The 17,287-nt window shown below is 53.3% G+C and overlaps 7 protein-coding genes across 7 annotated transcripts; 2 read left to right on the top strand and 5 right to left on the bottom strand.

Moving 5' to 3' along the window:
• Positions 1-699: 699 nt before the first annotated feature.
• CCMA1212_006173 (Lysophospholipase 2) lies at positions 700-3,077 on the top strand (the record flags this gene model as incomplete). The annotated part of the gene is made up of 4 exons (XM_073703409.1): positions 700-706; positions 1,056-1,655; positions 1,714-1,863; positions 1,921-3,077. The coding sequence occupies 4 exons, from the start codon at positions 700-702 to the stop codon at positions 3,075-3,077; spliced, it is 1,914 nt and encodes a 637-aa protein (XP_073558083.1).
• An 894-nt stretch (positions 3,078-3,971) lies between these two features.
• CCMA1212_006174 (uncharacterized protein) lies at positions 3,972-4,445 on the top strand (the record flags this gene model as incomplete). Its single annotated transcript, XM_073703410.1, has 1 exon — positions 3,972-4,445. The coding sequence occupies one exon, from the start codon at positions 3,972-3,974 to the stop codon at positions 4,443-4,445; it is 474 nt and encodes a 157-aa protein (XP_073558080.1).
• Positions 4,446-4,663: 218 nt separating this feature from the next.
• On the bottom strand, positions 4,664-5,518 carry CCMA1212_006175 (uncharacterized protein; the record flags this gene model as incomplete). Its single annotated transcript, XM_073703411.1, has 1 exon — positions 4,664-5,518. One exon carries the CDS (start codon positions 5,516-5,518, stop codon positions 4,664-4,666), a length of 855 nt encoding a protein of 284 aa, XP_073558081.1.
• A 385-nt stretch (positions 5,519-5,903) lies between these two features.
• On the bottom strand, positions 5,904-8,037 carry CCMA1212_006176 (Transcription factor vrtR1; the record flags this gene model as incomplete). Its single annotated transcript, XM_073703412.1, has 3 exons — positions 5,904-6,995; positions 7,065-7,547; positions 7,597-8,037. 3 exons carry the CDS (start codon positions 8,035-8,037, stop codon positions 5,904-5,906), a joined length of 2,016 nt encoding a protein of 671 aa, XP_073558078.1.
• A 1,355-nt stretch (positions 8,038-9,392) lies between these two features.
• CCMA1212_006177 (uncharacterized protein) lies at positions 9,393-10,743 on the bottom strand (the record flags this gene model as incomplete). Its single annotated transcript, XM_073703413.1, has 4 exons — positions 9,393-9,860; positions 9,922-10,108; positions 10,176-10,385; positions 10,529-10,743. 4 exons carry the CDS (start codon positions 10,741-10,743, stop codon positions 9,393-9,395), a joined length of 1,080 nt encoding a protein of 359 aa, XP_073558079.1.
• Positions 10,744-13,080: 2,337 nt separating this feature from the next.
• Positions 13,081-15,239, bottom strand: CCMA1212_006178 (ATP-dependent RNA helicase; the record flags this gene model as incomplete). Its single annotated transcript, XM_073703414.1, has 2 exons — positions 13,081-15,202; positions 15,232-15,239. 2 exons carry the CDS (start codon positions 15,237-15,239, stop codon positions 13,081-13,083), a joined length of 2,130 nt encoding a protein of 709 aa, XP_073558086.1.
• A 239-nt stretch (positions 15,240-15,478) lies between these two features.
• Positions 15,479-15,895, bottom strand: CCMA1212_006179 (uncharacterized protein; the record flags this gene model as incomplete). Its single annotated transcript, XM_073703415.1, has 1 exon — positions 15,479-15,895. The coding sequence occupies one exon, from the start codon at positions 15,893-15,895 to the stop codon at positions 15,479-15,481; it is 417 nt and encodes a 138-aa protein (XP_073558087.1).
• Between the last annotated feature and the right edge of the window lie 1,392 nt (positions 15,896-17,287).

The raw sequence follows: 17,287 nt of genomic DNA on the forward strand, positions 1-17,287 counted from the left end.
GCGTCGTTTTGTCTAATGTTGAAAAAGTAGATAGTCGGCTATCTGCTTGAAGGAATAATAGAGAAGTCTCATCACCTCAGTTCTCCTGCAAATGGCAAACATATGAGTGTTGCACCTCTCGACTTTTCAGGGCAATCAGCTGTGAAGCTTAGCCTCTTGGCATACATCGTATTTCTTTAGTTCATCAAAGGAGCTGAATCCTGAATTGGGCCGGCCTGCTATAACTTATACCCCAATCCAAGTTCATCTCGTCCGTCCAATCAGTCAAGATGAGGAACGGAATCTGGCGTTCCGCTAGTGAAAAGCTTAACTGAAGATGCGAATTTCTATTGACGAGATTGTCCCGTTGACTAGATGCAGCTACTAGAACACAGAAGTCAGCGGAATGCGGCAGCCCCGGGAGATCCGAGCGGGAGAGGGGAGACATGTGGCGCAGTATCGTTCAACTCATGCTGATACTGTTATGGTGAATAGGGGAACATACCAAAGGGACGATGAAGCGTTCAAAGTAAGACGTTAAAAGCAGGATCACGATGATCGTTATTTGGATACCTACCGTATGATCTGACACACCGATCTTGAAGGGCGCTGACTTCGAATGGCCGCGTCTTGAGTCGTCGTAAGCCGAGAAGCGGAATGACGAGATTCTTACACTATTCGCGATGAGTGAACTCTTGGAGGTGATGAGAGCTGAAAACCATGGCTGGTAGGCTAAATACCTTATTTGCTTTCTCTTTCTTCTTCAGCTGTTCATAAAACCGATGGGTTGATTCACATTCACTTCGCTCGCCGACAGTGGTCTGTGATCGGGCAACTCTATGACCACTTCGTTTCGACTCATTATCGCTCTGAGGTGATGGAATTTGTAGACCTCGGGAAGATCTGAAAAGCAGACAAGACATTGATAGCTCATTCTTGTCGTCAACTTTGAGACAGCGGCACTGTCTTGTTGAATACCATCGCAACTTATTCCTTGCCGCCTGCTTATAAGTCAAAATGATGACCATCTGGCGCATCCTCTCCAGCTCCCTCGCGTATTTGATGTTATCCGGTAGGCCACGGCTGCAACAGCAATACCATCACCGTCACTGATATCATGAGCGTAGCTTCATTCCCACCAGGCGCCCAAGCATCATCTCTCGACCCAAGAGCCGCACCAGTTGCCCCCGACGGCTACACTCCCGCCCGCGTCTCGTGCCCAGCGAACCGGCCCACCATCCGCGCAGCAACAGGCCTCTCGCGCAACGAAACAGACTGGCTCCCCCTGCGCACGAACAACACCGTCCAGGCCCTCAAAGATGTCCTCAGCCGCGCCAACATCACCGGCCTCGACACGGGCAGATACATTGACAATCTCACCAACGTCGGGACTGGTCTCCCGAGAGTCGCCATTGCCATCTCCGGGGGAGGATACCGGGCGTTGATGAATGGGGCGGGAGCCCTGGCGGCGTTTGACAACAGGTCGACGAATGCGACGGAGACGGGGCAGCTCGGGGGTTTGTTGCAGTCGGCGACGTATCTCAGCGGATTGTCCGGCGGGAGCTGGCTTGTGGGGAGTCTCTACGTGCAGAACTTTACCTCGGTTGAGTCAATAAGCCTTGCCACAGATGGGTTTCTGAGCACCCTCTGGCAGTTTGACAACTCCATCATCACCGGTAATATCGGGGTTGCTTGTCCTTGATGAGGGAGTCGCCCAGCTAATCTCTCTTACAGGGCCTTCTGGCCAGTCTGCTCTCAGCTACTACCGACAGCTGTTTGACGACGTCGACGGCAAAAGCAATGCCGGCTTCAACACCACAATCACAGACTATTGGGGCAGAGCCCTGTCTTATCAGCTCGTCGATCCGTCCGATGGAGGACCCGGTATGAAAACCCTCCCAGGAGCACATGTCTATGCAGTGCGCTAATTTCTTATAAAAGCATTCACCTTTTCATCGATATCGAATGATTCCGATTTCGTGAATGCTCAAGCTCCCATGCCGCTCGTCGTAGCCATCGAGAGGACCTCGGGCCAGCTTCAGATAGCCAGCAACTCCACAATCTTCGAGTTCAACCCCTGGGAAATGGGATCGTACGATCCAGGCCTGGAAGCCTTTGCGCCGCTGCAATTCGTCGGCTCCAACTTCACCAACGGCTCTATCCCCCGCGACGGAGAGTGCATCGCTGGAGTCGACAACGCCGGCTTCGTCATGGGCACGTCGTCTTCTCTGTTCAACCAGGCATTTTTGCAAATTGGACGAGTCGAAGGCGTCCCCGAGTTCCTGATCCGCGCCATCAACGAATCCCTGGCCAACGTGGGCTCAGAAAACAGAGACATTGCAAGCTGGCCAAACCCCTTCTTTGGGTACAACGCCAGCGTGAACGCCAACGCCAACGCCAACACCACCGTTCTGGCTCTTGTGGATGGTGGCGAGGACCTGCAGAACATTCCTCTGCACCCGCTGCTTCTGGCCGAGAGACAAGTCGACGTCGTCTTTGCCGTCGACGGCTCTGCGGACACAGAAACGCTGTGGCCAAACGGCACCTCCATGGTGGCCACGTTCAACCGCTCAGAGGCAAGGGTGTCGTCCAACGACAGCAGGTTTCCAGACGTTCCCGACCAGAACACGTTTGTCAATCTCGGTCTGAACCAGCGGCCAACGTTTTTCGGCTGCAGCAACGGAAGCAACACTCCCTCGGGGCCGCTCATCGTGTACATGCCCAACGCCCCCTATTCGTTCCACTCCAACGTCTCGACATTTGACCTCGAGTACAGCGACGCGGAGCGCAACCAAATCATCCAAAACGGATACAACATGGCGACCATGGGCAACGGCACCGTGGACTCCAACTGGCCGGCCTGCGTGGGCTGCGCGATCCTCGCGCGGAGCCTCATCCGGACGAGGACGGCGGTGCCAGCAAAGTGCAGGGACTGCTTTGCGAGGTATTGCTGGAACGGGACGACGAACTCCAGTCTGCCGAATACGTATGAGCCTGCTCAGATTCTGGAGGGCTCGGCGCAGCAGGCGGCTTCTTCGGCGGCGAGGATAGGGGGGACGTTGCTGTTGGCTGTTGTTGCGTTGATGGTAGCTCTTTGAGATTTGAAGATGGGTGAAAACTGTGTTGATGTAATGCTAAGATTGTTCGATTTGACAAGATTGTATGATGAGGCCAGAATGATTGCAGATCAAGTTGCGACAACCTGCTGCCAGTATAGTCAGGACTTGTGCATAACTCACAGCCTTGATGCTGTACCCAAGGCAAATAAGGATAAGCTTCAGTTGAAGTTGACACACGATAAATCACCTTTTGCATGGCCGGTCAGCCCCCCCGTCAGCCCACGCTCGTGTATCATGCCTGCTTCTCAGCATGCGGCCCACATCCCATGCCCTTCCAAATCGACGGAAAAATAATTCTGCTTCGTATAGAGAGCGAGCCTTGACATTAAAGCCTTGCCTTAGGAATCCATCATGGCTGGAATAGGCAGCTTTGGGATCGCCTGTGTCGCTGATTTAAAGAGGAAGCTAGCCAGGGATCCTGTTTCGACCTGCCTTGTTGGTCGAGGAGCGTGAACGCTATTTGTGGAAATGGGAGCAACGGTGGAGTGAGGCTATTGTGAAAGGAGAAGCTCTTGGAATCTAGGCCGGTATATAAGATTTTGTAGAGCTCGTCAGGCACTTGGCCGAGCTTGCTGAGGAATAGTATCGAACGATGCAGGGATTAGAGAAGGTTCTTGGGCGAAGCCTGCGTACTTGAGGGTGATTCTGCCCTCCGGGAAAATTATCATGAGATGTTTGTGAGATTTTAGTCCGTTCATGTTCGACGCTGAACAAGAATGAAGCTGTCATAACGCCAGGACCATGAGGGAGCGAGGGAGGCCGTGGCGTATATAAGACAAGGCTGCATCTTCTCGTGTAAGTCACCTCAAGCTCATCAACAGCAAGAATCCCAAGAACAAACTCCGCCTCTCCTCCCTCTCAACACCGCCAAAAATGAAGCTGTCCCTCTCCATCACCGCCCTCGCCCTGGCCCTCACAGCCTCCGCCTCCCCCATCAGCGAAACCAAACCTACCGAAAACAAGGCCGCCGCCGCCGCCGTCTCCGGCTCCGGCACCAACGGCTCCATCTTCATGTTCGGCTCCGCCGCCAACTGCCGCCAAATCTTCTACGGCTTTGGCGCCTGCGGCCTCAGCACCTTCTTCGCCGACAAGGTCCCCGCCAGCATGCCCCTCGTCGCCATCCCCTCTGGCATCTTTGACCGGTTCGGCGAGGCGCAGGATAACAGCCTCTGCGCAAAGGTCATTACCATGACGCATAATGGGGTGACGAGGCAGGCTGTCGTTGCGGATGAGAATACGAGCAGCGAGCAGAGTATCGACATGTGTCTGGATCTGTGGCAGGCGTTTGGTGGTCATGATGGTGATGGCTCTCTGATCACGAACTTTAGCTGGTCGATTGCAGCGTGAATGGCGGCTTGAGGGGCGGATAGAGAACTGGGAGTCAATGTGGGTTGTGGCTCACGAAGCTCTGTATATATTCACACCATTGTCTGGCATGCCCGTCAAGATGATGCTGTATATAGCAACGCATAGCGCCAGTGTAAATGGATGCTCTATTTCTGCCCTTGCTAATGAAAAGATTCGAAGGCGTTCTCGTACCTGTCCTCGCACAGCTTGTTCAAAGGCTACTTCCATGCAAGCATCTCGGACTGAAGGATCACCAACCAGGAATCCTCCGTCGCAGCCCAATTCCTTATGGCATCCAGAGTCTGCTGTATCTCCTCTTCGGAAATCCCAGCATCCACCCAAGTCTGGTAGAAAGGATCCCCCTTTTGCAGCTGGCCTTCGGCGCGCCATGCCAGCCGTTGACGAGCCTCCGGCTCCGAGAACACCGAGGCCGCAGCCCCAACGCGGACCTTGCCCCCGTCGGCATCGAACCCGGCGCTACGGAGCAGCGCCGGCATCGTCGTTGCAGTGGGATCCGCCTCGGGCGCCCCTCGGCGGGACGCCCGGAGCTGGTTACCTCCCCACAGGCGATCAAGGTCCAAGCTCTGCGGGTAAAAGTGGTGACCCATGCCGTCGCGGGTGGCGAGAATCCCGCCCGGCTTCAGGACCCGCCGCATCTCGGTCAGGGCCCGGAGTGGTATGTCCGGCGGCGGGAGATGGCCAACGACCTGAGAGCTGAAGACGACATCAAACGTGTTGTCGGGATAGGGAAGGCCGTCCACAACGTTGCCCTCTTGGAAGACAACGGATCCTGGCCCTTGACGGGGAACACCAGACTCTTCTGCCAATGTCTTTGCCTTTTGCAGCACGTCTGGGGAGATGTCGACACCGATCGTCGTCCCTTGGTTGGCGTACTTGGCCAAGCTGGTCGTGATGGTTCCCGGCCCGCAGCCTACATCGAGGATGTGGTCCGTCGGCTTGATGTAGGGCAGTAGAAAGGCGGCATCTGTCTCGGCCTTGCGTCTCAGATGTGTTGCGATGGTGTAGTCAGAGTGACCTCGCGCATAGTAGCTGGGCAGGTTTGTTTGCGCCATGTTTGCAGACTCTTTTCGTTGAACAAGCGTAACATCTCATGCTCTCTGAAGCATCTTGTGCCGTATTTAACGTATAAGCCATCCATCCAGAGACTCGGGCAAGACGGGCGTGTGTGCCTCGATTCGGTGAGAGAGTCCCGGGACTCCGTAGGGAGTCAAGGCAGCTTCCCCCTTCTCAACTCCGAGCTTCCCCTTTCTCAACTCCGAACCCCGCGAGAGCTGCCGCCTTTCGTTCCACCTCGGGCCCGTACTTCCTAATCTGGACGAGGCAGCCCGAAAGCCCGCGACGCAGACACTTGGTGGGATTTGTTTTGTCGAGATATAAGTGAATAGGAATCGATGACGATGACTTCTGCGGCTATGGCGTTATTCAATGTTCCTCGTCTCATGGTTGAAACAAGTCGTTCCAGTATGTCCAGTCCAGAGGCTCATCCTGGATGAGGTCACCCAAACGCCGTCTCTCCAGTCCTTCCATCTCCTCCGTTGGGCCATCTGGAGTCTCTGCCCGTTTACCCGCTGCCTGCAACATCTCAATAAAGTTGGGCACAGCCGCGACTCGATCGAGCGCATTATACCGTGTCTCCCAAGCGTGTAGAGTCAAATCGGCCAGTGCAGCGAAGAATTCATCATCACACGGCGGCATCAACGATTGCTGTCCGTATACCTCCTCGACTAGGTCCCAGGCAGTCTCAACTAGGGGCCCGCTCGTCCTCTGCCGGAGCTCACTAATCATGTACACCAGGGCATCGACTTGTGTCCTACATGCCATGTGGTCTACCAGATTGGCCGAGAAGCTTGTGCTGCGCACTTCACGGTTCAAATCCAGCAGCTTGACACTGCTCTCAAAGACGAGATCCTGATCCGCCTGGGACATGTATCGGCCTCCTTCAGGCTGGTGGCGGGGGTGGAACATCAGGAACCGTTGATTGTGGACGGTAAGGCCCGCCAGGGCAGCCGAAAGCTGATGCAACGGTATGCTCGGGTCGAGGTGGGCAAGATAATTCTCCTGGAGCATACGGTCTACCTCGTCAAGCACCTTTCTCTTCTTTGCCATGCTCTCAGTGCTCGTTGATGTGATCAATTGCGCTGCCTTTTCCCTAGGATGGAGACCGCCGGAGAAGGTAGGCGATTTCCGCACAAAGTTCCATAGGTCATATTTCATAAGACAATAAACCATCTCCGTGGCCGCTGTGTGCTGGACCGCGGGTGGCTTCTCCATACGCGGATGCAGGTCTGCATCGTTGACATTCATCGGGAGACGCGTATCACCTAGATCGTCGACGGTCGACAACAGGCCCATGCCCCGACGGACGCGCGAGTTGAGGCCGCGGACGTACCACCACAAGCGGACCTGCATCTCCTGGTCAAAGAAGGGCGTACGAGGGTCCTCGGCGGCACGGTGCAGACCTAGTTTGTGAGCAATACGCATAGCCACCGCGACCGCTGTGGTTGTGAAATCGGACTGGGTATCAATCATCTTCAAGGTAGAGTGAACGACGGTTAGTTGCCTCTTCACCTGCTGCTATGCGACGCACACTCGACCTACCATGACAAGGGTCAAAGCTTGTAGGACTTCTAGGTCCCGGGTTGAGAACAGACTGGTGCCAGACAGGGCTCGCAAAGCTCCCATGCGATATCGGTTCAAGAGCGCTGACCTTGTCTCCCCAAACATGTCAATGCAGATGGCTGGTTTCATCGAGGCAACGGCCAGCGCATAGACGGCGAACATGGTGGCCTCGAGCGGCTTTGCTACCGATTCCACACTCCAAGCTGCCTCGAGAATCTTCTGTTGAAGAGTAGGTGCGTGAATGATTTTGGTCAATGGGTTGACATTTTCTGCAAAAGCCTGCCAAAGCTTGAAAACATGCTTGGAATCGGGATGTAACTCGAGCTGCTCCGGAGCCGTGGAAAGAGGATAAGGAGAGAGTAGCAGAGACGGCGTAGTGACAGCTGCCTCTGCGCGTGTAACCATTCCGTCATGTTTATCCTCATCATCTTGTTTGAGTTGCGAGATTGGCGGGTTTCTCAGCTTTCAGCATTCTTAGCAGGGACGCAAAGATGAGCAAGGGAAAACGCACAAGTTCAGGTAGGTCAGACCAAAGCCATGCTGTCCCGGCGTGCTCGCCAGATGCAAGCAGCACGTCCTGTCCCGAGCTCTCTCCATGTCGTGCTGCCATATGAGTCCTAGCTGCCACTGGGGTAGTGTCGACAGAAGCCGTGGAATCTGGGACTGGCTGAGTCTGGGGACCTCCAACGAGCTTCTCCTCCCAGTGAGAGCGGATCCACGAATTGCCCAGACTTTCAAACGGAATCCCATGGCTGTCGAGAATCGATTCAAGCTCCTGGATCCTGGACAATAGATCGCCCTGCGTCAAGCGTCTCCGGTGCCTCTGCGACGGTACGGGGGCTCGATAGACGCAAGCAGCTCGCGATTTGGAGCAGCTCGAGCACGGCTCCAGCTTGTCGCACTTGACCTTGCGCCTGGCGCAGGCTACGCATGAATAGGAACGTTCCGGCATGATGAACTCATTCTGAGGCTCTGAAAAGGCTGAAGGGCCCTGAGTCGATCATGATCTGTGGCGCTGAAGCTCCGTGAAATGACGGGAGTTCGTGAAGTCTTGGGAGGTGCGAGATTGCTGTTGGATAACGACGCCGCTTGATGGTGATAGTAATCATACCGTGTGATAGACAATCACACACTGTCACGCTACACAGTGTACGCCATATACATACACCGTCTGTCATGCTCATCTAGAAAAGTATCCATCTCGAAAAAAAAGCTTAGGAAAGCTTCATAAAGCTCTGACAGAGGCTTGTTGAGCACATACGACCATATCTATTAGAGAATACGGGATCCCGTCTGCTCTCCCATAGTCAAGCTAATAAGAGGCAGATTAGTAGTCAGGTGGGTGACCACTGGCGAACACCGGCTGTTGTATGTTTTTTGGTGTTTTCTTTTTTTGCTCTCTTGAAGCAAGTATCATGAGCAGTCCTCTGCCAGATGTGAGGGGGTTTAGATTGGGACTGAGTGGGCTGTATGCACGGTTATGCATTTGAACTCCTGTACCACCACCGCAGGGATGTGGCAGTCAACAGCCAACTTGGGTCACTGGTAGGATGGTGAACTCATCTGTTGAAGTTACACACCCGGTGGGAAGTGCCCAGACCTAGGAAATTTGCCCAGATGCCTAGCCCTCCGCTTCAGAGGCTTGTTCTCTTGTCCTCAAGTCCGCCCTCATAATCGCGGTAAAATTAGTCACTTGGGAATTAGAAGCCCTGTCCCCGCATCTTGATAAAGGGGTCGTATGCGATCATGACGGTCAAAGAGTGCAATGATGGTACAAGATGAAAGGGCCCTGCAGGAGGTGGAAGAGTGGAAAAGGTTGGAGGGCAGATGGTATGTGGGATTCATTATAGATCGTGTTGTATGACTGGGCTCTTCTGGCATGTATGTCGGTATATGTGTTGTAAGTATGTAGGAAAACGGAAGAGTTGATCGCTGCCCTACGTGAAAATGCTAGTGACAGAGTTACACACCCATTGAGGAGACCTATGGTTTCATCAGATGCATCAGATCGATGAAATCTAACTAGATCTAGCTGCAACTGGTCGTATACCCTGCCAAAAACATTAGTCAACAATGCTACATATGACTTATTGTGACTCTCCTCCCATTCGAAGACTCAAAAGGTTGCCTCTGTGTGAAAACCTGTTCACACGCTCAGTTCGACTCACATCTCGAATGCGTACCCTCGTCGTCTTGCCGAAGTATTAATCAAGTTCATTCCTGGGTATCTATGGACTATGCTTTGAAGGCACAGTAACGTCGTTATAACCACTCCATAATCTGCTTTTCTTCATGTCTTCGCCGTTGTCACCTCGCAGGATACGACAGGGGCAGCTCATCATCCGAACCCTGATTCATACCCATCGCTCCACCATTAGCAATCCTCGAATTGCGGGAAGTCCGCGAGGAGATAACCGTTTCGACCTGAATGCCTCGATCCAGAATTCCACGGGTACTGGCAGCCTTGGATTCATCAAACTGGCCCATGTCGTCGTCGATGGATGAGGAGTCTTCGGCCGAAGGCTTGGATCTGTGGATGGACTGCATTCTGTAATGGTGAGGCGTCTGATCTTGCTCCTCCTCCTCTTCTTCATGGGCCTGCGTCCTGTGGCCGGACGTGGATGGTTGTTTCATGTCGGAATTATCTCCCTTTGCAAGTTTGGTGATGAGTTCTGCCATTTCCATCTCAATGTTCAACTTGACCATGTAAGTGACGGGGTGGAACTGGATATAGACGACTTGATTCGGCAGCGACATAAGCCCGATGAGCATAGCCTGTTTGGTTCCCGAATTAGACGCGAAGCCTTTAAAGGAGGATTCGAGCATTTCAGCTTACATCCATCAGAATAGAAACCACCATCAGCTTGGCATTGAAGCTGACCAGGGGTGCATATTTGCTCAATCCGTGCTGCATGACAAGGCGCTGCTTGACCGTTCGTAGGAAATAGTAGTTGAGGCCGGCGTCGACAATTAGGATGAGGATCTTGGAAATGCGATCCCAGATCTCGTTGATTTGAACGTAGCTGCCGTCGTCGGACTCGATCAGTCACCAAACCATTGATTTACATGGCGAGCAGTTCTGACACTCACAGCTCGCTGACCGGGGGTGCGGTATGTGCTGGGATCCAAATGCAGAAGACTGCAATGTTGATGCAGGTGATAACACCCGCAGTTCCCCATTTCAACCTCCACACTGTATTGTCATCCTCGGCAATGACGGCGATCCGGTTGACGATAATCTGCATGAGAAGTTGGATTTCGAATACCCAGAATACCAAGAAGAAGAACAGAACGGGTAGCCTGTGATGTTGCATTATCAGCTTGTAGTTTCCAAACCGAATCTATTGCGAGAGTTCTGAATGAGTGTATCGGAAGTAAAAGGTATAATATCGAGCGCAAACTCTTCGTCCTTCCTTTCCTCAGAAAGTTCGCTGAATACTTACGAGGGTCCTATGATGCCATCGAGAAATACCCATCCAATGATGCCGATACTCAGGTTGGCCGCAATCTCTCCCCAAACCATGTAGATGTAGGGACTCTTCCATGGTCGTCGATTTCTCACGGTATGTTGAATCGCTTTCCAAACAGTCAAGAAGCCGAACCCAAGCGTAAACCCAGCAGCCACAGACGCCAGTTGAATATCTGATGTCGAAGCCATCTCCGCTGTTGTAAGGAGACAAGAATATCGTGTAGCCAAATAGAGAAGTGGAATAAGCGTTGGAACACAAGATCTGGAAAGTTGGGACCATCAAGGTCAAGGTTGAAAAATGAAACCCCAGCCGCATTCACCGAATGGCGGCCGCTGGCTATTAATGTGGGCTTTCCAGGGAAACACCCCTTGACCCCTTGGGCAGTGCCATCTCCATCACATATGCGAGATCGGGCAGTGTGGAGTTACGTGTCCCTCTCCTGCGGAACCATTTACGCGAGATGCCAGAGGATCGACCTGTTGACGATCGTGAAGAGTTCTCGCCAAGTTCGTAGAGTATGGACATAGTAAGAGCCGCTGTAGGAGAGCCCCTGACACCCCATACTGACACATGGCAGCCGACAGAAGTCGCCCCCTGCATGGCTTGAACCTCACTTGACGAAAGAAACAAGTCAACTGGTTCACGCTAGCCGGCAGTCCACAAGTGTCTATCTGGCACTACAAGTCCTTACCTTGGCCCTAAAGGGAATACCTGCCCGGAGACTAATGGCCCTGGTGCTGTTGGGATTTCTTTCAGCTGTGAAGTGAGGGCCATCTATTCCCCGGCTGGTGGGACAGCATGCCACATGGATACAGGGATCGAACTCAGCTGGACGGCCACTAGATAGCTTAGACATCTGGCAGAGGGTGAGATTGTTGCAATCTGGTTGCGAAGTGAATACAACCTCGGCATTGCAAAGGATCTAGATCTCTATCAAGGCTTATCAATATATTCCTACGCGCATTCCCAGTCGCAGACTTCTTCGCTCTTATATATTGTGTAGAGGTGCGGTACCAGAGAGAGCTACATGTTGTAGTCCAGGGCATCCCATCCCAGTACTGGTTCTGGTTCTGGCTTGGGACACTAAGGGCAATTAGCCTCAATATGCCGTGATCAACGCAAGAAAGGCACCTTGTCGAGTTCATTGACGATGAAACAGATCTACTATGTACTATTACGCTCGCCAAAAGCAGCGCCGGGCTCAAGAATCGAGGGTCGAGATCTTGGCTGTCTGACAAAAAGTGTCCATGCTAGCCGCGAGTTTCTTGTAACCAGCACAAAGCAAGCTATGGAATCTAGACTACTGTACGTCTTTGTCTTGGTATCGGCCGTATTCTTGATACCACTTCATTGGAAGCGTCGAACCAAGTGGGCTCCCGGGCAGGAAGCCGTTTGGGCCGGGCCTTACAGCTGGGAGCTGCAGTACGAGTATGCCGTATCCAGCTGCAGCTCCGAGCTGACTCCGTCGTCTACAGTTGATATACCTAGCCCGACTGATCCTCCGTTTGTCCGTGCCCCAAAAACGCTTGCATAGGATGCATGATTGAAAACAGTAGGCGTCTCTCCACTCTGTCAAGGGGCCGCTGCCATCGGTCGAAACATGACACACGCCAGAAGGAAATAGTTCTTAACACCGCCGCAGCGCCACCCGATGCCAAAGACGGAACTTTTTTCTGCTTTCTTTTCACGTCAACTGTGTTTTCTTTCCGTAATCCTAGAGCCGCGGGATAATGATCATTTGTATCATTATAGAGGGTGAGATCGTCTTGGAACAGTCTCAGGGAGAGGGGAACCATGAGACCTTCCACTGAGATGGCGAACCCGCGCGAGTCAGGAGACACGAACTGACGCTCGGACTAAGGTTGGTTTTGGCTCTCGGTAGTCCCTAGCGAGCGACTACCCCTAGACTATTGATTCACTCCTCATACTAATCAGAATTTCTAAGCTGCTGCTTGGCTCTGAGTATCTTTCCTGTTATCGAAATGCTCTTTTTGCGAGTCCTAATGTGGGATCACATCAAGCCAATGTTTGACTTCAGTGGTAAAGGGGTTGATTGATCGATCGATCGATTGTTTAAAAATGATCGTCTTCTGTTCTTTCTCTATGAGACTGGATGGATTAAGGCTGTTCGTTTGTCTTGTACAGTACAAGTCTCGGTAGCTGAAGAGCGAGTCAAGTCCCAGGAGCTGAAGTCGGGGTTTCCTGCTCCAGGACGAAGCTGTGCACGTAACAAACATCTGCCGCTTACTTTGGCGAGGAACATTTCATGCACTCATTTGGATCGCACATTTTCAAGATATTCCGATTGAATTCTTACAGTTCTCTTCAAGAGCAACTAACCTTGTCAGAAAGCCAACCATTTACACCCAGAAGGGGCAAAACATTGCCATCATTTCCAGTAGACCAGTAACCAAAGAGAAATCGCCATGGCTAGCCAAATCCAGACATCCCTATTCACCCAGAGCCAGACGTAAACCAGTGTTCCGTTGAGCATCGTGTACCCAGAGCCAGATTCGGACAGTCCCCTAGTGAAAGTAAATCCCCCGATGGACTCTCTGCAGATGATTGTAGCATTCTGCACTCGTGTCGAAGAACGAGAGACATACCCAGCAGACGTGGGCTCCGCAGCTACATGTCATGTGGTCGCACCCGTCAGACTTTTCCATCATCCGCGAGCACCTCGGACAGTCTTTGATGCCAAGCTGTTCCTTTGTCTTCTTGCTGAGAACACTGTTGGCATCGCGCCCAAGACCGGTACAAGGCCCTTCCGGATGCGAATCCTGGCAAATCGTGCAGACTGATCTCAGACACTTGTTGCATGTAAAGATGCCGGCATGGTCAGAGTCAGGGGGGGTGATCCGATACACCTGGTCACAGTCGGGGGTTGCACAGTACGCGAGCGCGGCCGGACGACGGCTGACGTAGGACTCGAAGGACTTCTTGAGGGCTTGCTCGAAAATCTCTGACGGAAGAGCCTCCTGCAACTCCGTAAGGGAGAACGCCTTTCCACAGAGACCCCCACGGGCAGTGCCTGTTGGGCAGCGAATCTGGAATTCCCTCGATGCCCTCATCTCAGCCTCACAGCACCGGACAAAGCAAGCGCCACAGTAGATGTGACCACAGGACATGCGAATCGGGTCTTCGGGCTCGCAGAAGCACGCTGGACAGTTCATGCCGGAAGTGGGATCTTTCTGGCGGGACGCAGTCATCTTGCGGCCGATGATGGCCATGGCCCTGTTGTAGTCTGCTCTAGGTCCCATGATGAAGAGCTGGGGACCCTCTGCTGAGACTCCTAACAAGGCCTCCTGCGTCAGCTGCGAGTTGAGGTACTTGAACCCGCCCATTGATGCCCACTTGAAGTCGACGCCGTTGAGGTCGATGATGTGGCTCTCAGGAATCCTCTTCTGGAGCACTGTCGCGATTGCCTCGACCGTCTTCTGGTCCAGCTCGTCATCTCCGTAGACGCGGAACAGCGACCTGCGCAAGTCGGGAATGATGAGCACCTTGCAGGCCCATTCTAGACTCCCGATCACGCTGGGAGACTCGTCTTGAGCAAGGAACTTGCAAGACCGGAGGTTTTTCGCCTCCACTCTCACAATGTCTCCGCTCATGGCTTTCTCGACAAACTTTCTCGCTCGAGCCACGGACTCGTGGTCCTCTCCTTCCAGCCTCAGACACCGAAACTGCTCTCCGGGGCGACCTTCATGGAAGTAGGTCTGCTCGCGCTCCCAGACTGCCTTCTGTGCAACGATCCTCGGCCGTATCCACTCGTAGATTTTGCCCAGGACCTTGAACCTGACCGATGCTACAATGGAAACCGAAAGCGTTGTGGCCTTGCCGAAGGGCAGCAGCTTCTCGTGCAAAGCAGCGGCGGCGTTTCTTGCCATCGACTCCTCCTGGAAGAGGCCGTACGCATGGAATCGCTGAGTATCGCTGCTCGGAGGCAGCACCCAGCGCGTGACGGGACCAAAGCGCTGCAGCATAGCCTTGACAACGGAGGCGTGATACTCAAGGTCGCAGGCGTAGTCGCCAACCTTAACCAAGACCTTGAGAGGACGGTCAGACTCTGGGATGTCTGTCACGACGTCTGACGCTTCCGTTGTCTCGCTAAGTCCGGTGATCTGCACTATCCACCTGTCCTCGGAGCCCTCAACACTTGCCTCTACTCTGCTTCCGAGCACCCTGTACGTTCCATCCATGGCCATCTTCTGCAGCCTGTTTGCAGCGTCCTCGGTGCTGAAGAGCAGTTTGGCACTGCGCGTTGGCCGGGCCCAGGAGCAGTGTACCACACGACAGTCGACCTGGGGGCTCTGGCTTGCTGGCAGAGACGGGGGAACGGGAAATACCTGGAGGTCCCGGTAGGTGATGTACGTGGCCAGCTTACTGCTGGCCACCTTAGCGAACGTATGATCCTCGGCTTGCACGATGGCATTGTACCGGTTGCCCGCCGTTTGCTCGAAGAGGCCTATATCAAGCCCCTGTGTAGGCATGCCTACATCCTCCAGCACCTCCTGGACGAAGGGGACGGTGCTGCTCTGTGGAAGATTCCGGATCTCGACGGCAGAGAAATCGGAAGCAAAGGCAACTTTGGAAACCAATGCTCCGCCATCGAACTTGACCCAGGCCCCTCCGAGTTCATAGAGGCCACTGACGTCGAACAGATCGTCCTATATCACAGCCACATGTTAGCCAAAGTTGCTCGACACAAGAGTTGCGGTGCGCGAAAGGTGATGAATCATACCGTAGTTGTCCCCTGGGTGTCTCCTGGCTTTGCATTCTTCTTATGGGAAAAGCTACAAGCCTTTCCCATGTCACAGCACCCCAGTGCCCAAGCCCAGCATGGTCCTTCCGTCGGCTCTTTGGGACGTGGAAGTACACGGCCTGGTGGCTGTGGGAAGAGATGTTCTTCCATGTCCCTCGGTATCAGCCGTTGTCGAGGGGGGGCCGCTCCCGATGCCCTCGCGCGTACGTTGCGGTAACGCTGGGGACCGACTCGAAGTTGCTCGTCCTGCGCTTGGGGCCAGAGAAGAGGCAGGCGTGGAACATTGCGCGCCGGCTGTACTGGCAACGTTCCGCGACGATTGTCCAAGCGGTGCTGCACGTTGTTGCGCTCCTGCTCCACGAGCGCTGCCTCGTTCTCGTTTCCGTGTACCAACGGGCAAAGATGCCCTCTGGGACAAACTGCCCTGGCGTGGTACCGGCACACCCCATTGGCACGGGGCTGGATTGGGTGAGGGCGTGCTGCCACGCCCTGGTGACCAGGCTCTTGGTGTCCTGGAGGTTGTCTTCTGGGAGCACGGCGGTGCTCCTCTGCGCCTTGCGGCTGGCCTTGCCGGCCATCCGCTCTTCGACCGGAGACTATGTTGCCCATGGTGAAGACGGGGCCTTGTCTCGAGGAGGAAGGGATGGTGAAGGTACTCTATTCCAGACTTTCGACTGGATAGAGCGAGCGAGAGATTGAGACCTGTTAAGATAAACACGATGAAGTTTAGTTTGTAAACAGGTGTGAGTGAGTCGAACCCTGGATGGACAGCAGGGGACTCTTCCCCCTTTATACACGCGGTGGCATATGTAAAGGATGTGACAGAGGCTGTTGAGGCGTTCCAAAGTTCCAGTCTCTAAATTCTATTTGCTCAACCAAAGTACGATGCCATAGCAGACTCACACAAGGCGTCCTTGGAGTGTGTTAAGTTCCCAACTACAGCATTAAGCTTATCTATAGCCTTAACTCAGTCTCCGGGAACCTTACTCTTGTAGGTTCAGACTGACAAGCCAAGAAGGTATAAACACCCGTTCTAGGTAGGACGCCATTCTTTGGCGTTTGTTGGGGAGAATAAGCGAAAGTCTACGTCTTCCGTTTTGACCTACAAGCTCGAAAGGATGCTTGGAGCAAGTTTCTCCAGGTTCAGAGCAATTGGCAGCACATCTTGTTGAAGAGCCAGGTAAGTAACCCTTGGAAATACCTTCAAGATTCCGATGTATCGAAATTTTCTTCTCCCTTTCAGCATTCCATCCGGAGCATAGCTTCAGCAGAAGCGTTGAAGGACGTACTCTCTTTGTCCGGCTGCGGCATACTACCTATGTCAGGGTTTGGTCTTGCCATACCTTAACCTCCACTAAGGTTTGCCAACGGCGGAATTCTTTGCAGACGTGGCTGAAAATTTCTCAACGAGATTTTGCTGTTTTTGTCCGATATTGCCTTTCTGAAGACAAGTAATGTTTCCGGCTCCATCGCTAAAGGACCTCTGTTTGCCTATCTAGGTAGTAGCTTCGTGCCTAGGTACTCACAGGCTGGTCGTTCATGCTGGCCACTCCATCTCGGTTACATGCACTGGGTATGGTGTAAACTTTCAATGATGCCACAACCTTTACCCGAAGATCAATCATCAGCCCCCTTTCCAGAACTCAGATGGGGCAAAGACTCCTCGGTTTGCGAGTGAACAGGCGGCAAAGAAAGACACAGTATAAGAGAAAACATATGATAAGACGAGCCATTAGAAACTTGACATTTCCGATATGAGTTTACTATGCGTTATTCGACCTGATACTGGGTAGAAAAGTAAACTGTGTGAGCGAATGTTCATGGAGAAGACTTCTCTCAACCCCTGAGCCTGTCAAACACGGCGAAATCGGATCTGACTTGGGTGGTCTCGCTTACTCCTGTTCGACCCTCCGGCCGGTCGCTAGACAACATCACGGCTCGGCGTATAAACTGTAGGTAGCAGGAGTGCC

Source organism: Trichoderma ghanense (assembly GCF_004382785.1).
Source record: "Trichoderma ghanense strain CCMA-1212 chromosome Unknown scaffold_7, whole genome shotgun sequence".
Lineage (NCBI taxonomy): Eukaryota > Fungi > Ascomycota > Sordariomycetes > Hypocreales > Hypocreaceae > Trichoderma > Trichoderma ghanense.